Source organism: Drosophila suzukii, chromosome 2L (assembly GCF_043229965.1).
Source record: "Drosophila suzukii chromosome 2L, CBGP_Dsuzu_IsoJpt1.0, whole genome shotgun sequence".
NCBI lineage: Eukaryota > Metazoa > Arthropoda > Insecta > Diptera > Drosophilidae > Drosophila > Drosophila suzukii.
In genome coordinates, this window is record NC_092080.1 from 17,771,813 (window position 1) to 17,777,584 (window position 5,772).

General features: G+C 40.4%; 1 protein-coding gene across 13 annotated transcripts in view; it reads right to left on the minus strand.

The window, feature by feature from the left end:
• The window catches only part of Slob (Slowpoke binding protein), a 38,990-nt gene that overhangs the window by 22,612 nt on the left and 10,606 nt on the right, over positions 1-5,772 (minus strand). For 5 of the 13 annotated variants that reach the window (XM_070997310.1, XM_070997308.1, XM_070997303.1 and 2 more), the window contains exon 1: positions 668-744. In XM_070997310.1, the coding sequence (XP_070853411.1) occupies positions 668-673 (6 nt within the window). In that variant the 5' untranslated portion in view covers positions 674-744. Of the gene's footprint in view, positions 1-667; positions 745-2,183; positions 2,270-5,772 lie in introns of those variants that run through there. The other 8 variants (XM_070997311.1, XM_070997349.1, XM_070997318.1 and 5 more) reach the window with 4 other exon arrangements.

Sequence of the window (5,772 nt, forward strand, 5' to 3'; positions counted from 1 at the left end):
CCCACTGGTCACCGCCCTCTAAAATGCCGAAAGTCAACTGCGTCATTGTTGGGTAGAAAAGCTAGGCCCCAGCCCAATTTTCACCCATTTTCCGAGGGGGCGGGGGGGAGATAAAGAGCCCCAGGCCTGGCCAGGCCCATTTCCAGTGGCCTTGCATCATTAACTTAATTGCTCAAACAGTCGTCGGTCCGTCCAATTGCCGGGCTGAATTATTCAGTTGTTCTGCTCGGCCAACTGGCAATTTTGCGTCTTTTCTAATGTCACCACAAGCTCATAGAGGACGGGCTGTCTCGCTCTATTCTATTTGGCGCTGCACTGGAAAAGCCAACCGAACAGCCCAGTTTTTCCGCAGGGGCTGGTGAAAATCCCCACGTGTATTCGCTGTGGTCGTTGGCCCGTTCACGTTGTCTCCGCTTTGCGAGGGGCGTCACGTGTAGAGGGGATTAGTATGGTCCCCTCCTCAATTTGAAATTTTTTAACGAAAACAAAATGCAAAGATACAGAGCGAAAACCAGGCACAGGCCATTTTCGACGGACTAATTGGATTGAAGAGTTTTCCGGCCGCGCTTTTGCCAACGCATATTTCAGCAGAAATTTTCATATTCATATTTTTGAGAATTCACATGGGGGAAAATCGGTACAGCCTAGTCTAGGGTTAAATACATACCTGCATCGTCTTATCCAGTATGAAATGACAACAATTCCACCCAATATCAAACCACCTAAGGCACACCAAAAAAGGGTCTGTAAAGAGAGGAAATTAAAGAACATTTAATTATATTTTAATAAGAACGACAAATAAAATATTAAAATCTATAATCAATATCAAGCTACAGTGTGTGATAAATAAATAAATGATTATACCCAACAGTCTGTGAATTTTCCTGACCTTTTTCCGCTCCTTTTCATTATTTTTCTAATCCTCACGGATATCTTCAAAACTGGCCTAATTAAATGGTTCTTAAAATTTAAATATTCAATAGATTTCTCTTTTCATTGCCTAAACACTAAATTAATAAATTATTTCTTATCAGCTGTCCCTTCACAAATCGTTTTTCAGTTCTGGCAAAAAGGTCTTTGCCCTACCCCCAAAACTTTACCAATTTGGCTTTTCCTCAAGTAAAGTTCAGTGAAGAACTTGACATCTTTGTAAAAGGTTCATTAGATTTTTCCCACCAACTTTTCAATCTTTTTCCGACAGACAAGGCCACGCCTGCTCGGATTTTGTAATCAAATTGTGTATTTCTGTTTTCACGCTTTATAGAAGAAGTATGAGGATGTTACAATTCATTTGCGAAAATAATCTTTTTAATTTTATGGACAGGCGGACAAGTCGGACCCAGATTCGGAGGCGGATCATCAATTTTGCAGCCAGAAATGTCAATTGCAGTTGGCATTTCGGGTCAGAGACGAGGCCAAAGAATGTCAGTCCAGACACGAGTCAATAGAAATCAGAATGTGTGTGCTGGAATCTGTCGATTCATTGGGGCTTGGGGTCACGAATGATTTATTGATAAAATGTCTGGATGGCTCATGAAAGTTGCATCGCCAGGAAGCGGGGAAGATACCTTGGATGCTGCGAAAAAGATATCCCTCCATTATTTGGTCATTTTGATAAATTACACTCTGATTGAGCTTTAACTTTTTGATATATGATTAGTTTATATAAGCTGGATATACTTTTCAATTAAATAATCAAGGGCATCAAATAGTAGGTATTGTTTTACATGGTAAAATAGAAATAGTCCTTCAATCAAAGGGACTCAGCTTTAACCCTTTCAATAGAGATTGAGAAAATAAGAATTGAAAAGAGAGGCGCACATTTTCCGGCAATTCGCCATTTTCCAAACAATTTTGGAGCAATAAAATTCTATTGCCAGGACACACACTCGAAGGCATCCTTTGTCTCGGGCTCTTGGGCTCATCCTGCCACCAAATGGAGCTTCCTGCCAGCCTGGCAGCCTGCCAATTCAGAGACAATGCCACATCCACATCAGCTCTTCCACCATTTCATTTAGCATTTGTGGCCACTTTGCTCCGCCTAACTATTTTTTGGCAACGACTTTGACTTTTTGGCCTGCCATTTTTATGCCTCGATAATTTCAACCGCAAGGAGTTGTCAAGTTGTTAAAATTATCATAAGACACACTAAGGTTCAAGGTCTACTGTGAGGGGATACTTACAATCCAGTAGTGCGTTTCAGTTTGTCTGCTTGGATTCAATTGCATCGCACGTTCCTTTCATCTAAGAGCACGTCACAGTTGGTTTGCTGGAATGGAAAACGGATAGTTTGGGTTAGACTAAGACAGGAGAAAACAAAGTAACAACATGGTAAGTTGAGCTGCAAGTCGGAAATATTGTTTGCATACTCGTATCTCAAAGTTTTCCCTCTCGGAGTTAGTTTTCCAAGCGGATTCGGTTAGAGAAGTTGTCAGGCAAGATATTAGTTACCGAACACGGCCACAGAATAGAGAAAAATAATATTCAAATTATTGCATTTATTTTCAGTACGACAAAGCAAAGATATCGGATTGTTGTGGTGTCTAATCTTTGAGAAAGTTAGGAAAATCATACTAAAGTAAATAAGGTCCTTCTAATTCAATGGCCTTCAAGAAAAGCTGAGACACGCCTTTGCGTGTTTGATTTCCCTCCTTTTCCTTGATGCCTGGCTATCGACCATTTGCCCAAAATCAAGTTCCTGTAATTACACATTTATTGATTTGTTTTCGGTTCGAATATAACTGCTCAAATAGCAAAAACAACTGACCATTGAGTGAGCTCAACTGAACCAACAGCGAAGGCGATTAGCTCTGCTCATCGAATTTTAAGAGCTCTTTGTCCGGATTGGAGTGGCGGGAGTGGCTAAATGGAGGTCTTGGCCAAGTTTGGACTTGAGATTCGACCGGAGCAGCTCATTGCGTTTGATTAAGGAGGACTTGTTCAATGGAGCGTTCTCAATATTTTAGTGACTGCCGCCTCCGCAATTATCATCTTCAACGCTCCCAAATATTAGGAGGCTGAGAAAATATCTTGGGCTTAAATGCTATGTCTTAATTTTGGTATTTCCGCAGTGCAAAAGGGAGGTGGAAAATGGCAAACTGTTGATTTTTCCGCTTTTCCCTCCGGAATTGTCAGTCATGTTCTCGTTCAGCACGCGTCTGAACTTTGAACTTTTTGGGGAAAAGCAAATGTTGTTGAAGGTTTGTTGAAAATATTTGTTTTCAATTCCTAGAACTTTAAATACGAAAGAATAAATCCTACAAGCGAATTCCCAATAAATACAAACTTGAAGTTACATTTAAATGGAAGACATCTAAGGCCAACGAAATCTCGGCTTCCGATTCAATATTGAACTTAGAATATATATCCCAACCCCGACACGCCCCTCCATTCAATATCTTCACCTCCCCTTCCATTTGGCCTGATTTACCGATTCTCTATATTTCCTGTACAAAAAAATATGCAAATTTTCGCATCTGACTCTTCAAGTGTAATCAATGCTTTTTTCGCCCTTGCAAGGCTCTGGTGGCCTGGAATTTGCATAGTGCCACTTGCGTGCATTGCATAAATGGATTTTTCACTCTCCAAAAACCGAAAATGGTAAAATTATGCAGAAATAGGGAAAGAAATGTAGTGGAGACGGGCAGAAAGTCAAGGGAAATGTTTATTTCAAGTGTAATGCGTGCAAATGTTCAGCCGTTAAAATAGCAATTCCTGTTCGAAATTGATAAGAAGAAAAGCCTTCATCACTTTAATCGATTAAAGTAAATAACATGAAATAAAATTAAACATTTTAAATTACAATTACAATTACTTTCCAATTTATGGTTTGAAGTTCCCCATAAATACATAAAATATCTAAAAACCAAATAAAGAATGCTTTTCAAAAGTATACCAAAGTATTTTAAAGCCACAGATATCCACAAACACTTCTTAATAATTTGTATTTTCAACAGAGTCAAATTAGCAATTATGTATTCAATAGCCGCAAATATGGTAATAAGTATTGATGACAAACGATCAAGGACTGCAGGCCAACACTCGCTTTTTATTCCCCAGGCTCTAATGTCGTTTTTATGCCACACATGAATGCTGTCAACGTTCCATCAACAAACACATCGTCAAGCACAAAACACAACCACGCCCCAAACCCATAGAAATTCAAATGTGATGGCATATGTTATGAAATTAGCGAGTTTACTTTGTGCGGGCAGCGTTGTAAACAGGCAAACAAAAATGGCCTAATAAAATTGTCAATAATGCGACAGCCACACGCGGTGCGGAAATCAAATGGGTGTTGGGAAAATGCGGCGAGTGTCGAGAGAAAAGCTGACAACGAGGACATTACTCATACGCAACGTGTGCACCCTTCGACTGGAAATCAAGTGCAGCTGACCAAAAATCAGTGTCACTTTCAGCGGGTTCATTTATCATCGCTTTGCCTTGGCAGCAGACAAGGATTGCGGGGCCAGGAGAGGAGGTCCTAGGTCCTGGGGCAGCTGTCATGTTGGGCCAGTCAACGTGATTTGTCTCGACGCCAGTCAAATCAAGTTCTTCCTAGAAGTCGTGCCCTTTCGGTGGGAAAACACTGAGATAAAATACTCTTGAAGTACACATAACAACACATGCAAATTGTATCTTTTTGTCAATCGCTTTTCAATATAGCTGTTGTCTTAGAATATTTTATTTTTAAGCATTGAATTTCGGTTTCTTTTTGGTATACAACTAAATTAAATATTTTAAAAGATAAGCTGTTTGCTTTTTATAGACAGAATTTTAAAAATGATCACGATTTTTTCTCGGTGCACGAAAAACCGCACCCATTTCTCGGGGGATGGACGTGAAGGGAAAATATGGTGCCAAGTGAAAACTTTCAAGGCCCCACGCACACATTTCCCCGTAGTTGCGTGTAAACTCATAATTTGGCGGCACGGTGAAAGTTTCGCTTAGAATTCGTTGTCGCTCAATTTGATGCGTGCCAATGGGAGGTGTAAGCGTGGGGCGTGGCACTCCGGGCTGTTATGATTATCGCTTGCCAAAACATTAATTTGAAGGTCATTGGCGAACAGCGAGTGGTGTTCGTTAATAATATTAATTAAGCCATTACGTTATACTTCCATTTGCTTCCGCTGAGTGTCAATGGAAAGGCATTAGCCAAACTTAATTGGAACAAAATTTAATGCCGTGCTGGGGATGGTCATTTTGGAAGGGTAATTAAAGGCACTTATACTTGAGAGTATACAGTAGTGGAATATTTTTTGTAGCTTATACTTTTTATTTAGCCTTCCATGCAAGAAATTGTTCAAGTCGGACCCTTAATTAAAAAGTTAAATGCAAGTAAAGTGTGCAATCTCGGAAACAGTCGATTTGCTGCATGCATATCTCCATCTCCCTCGCACTCCATTTAGCTGGGTAACGGGTATGTAATGGTCGAGACCGTCGACTGTTTAGTTGACTGAATTTAATTTAACAAAATAATGCCTAAGTATAGCAAACTTTTTGTGGACTTTTATTGAACCTTTTATTGCAGCTCAGATGTGGTGCGAACTGTTTCCCTAACATTTAGTTCTCTCGCATTAGCCATTTCTTTCGGCCCATCTCTCGCATTTTCCCATTTCCGCAGATCAACCGAACGGCAATGGCATTGGTAATGGCCAAGGAAAGCGGGCAAATGGCAGGAAAGGCAAACAAAAGCGGGAAAAACTAGATGGTGTGGCAAGCGAATAAACAAATCTCGCCATGGGCCTCTATAACGTCGGTCAGTTCCGCACA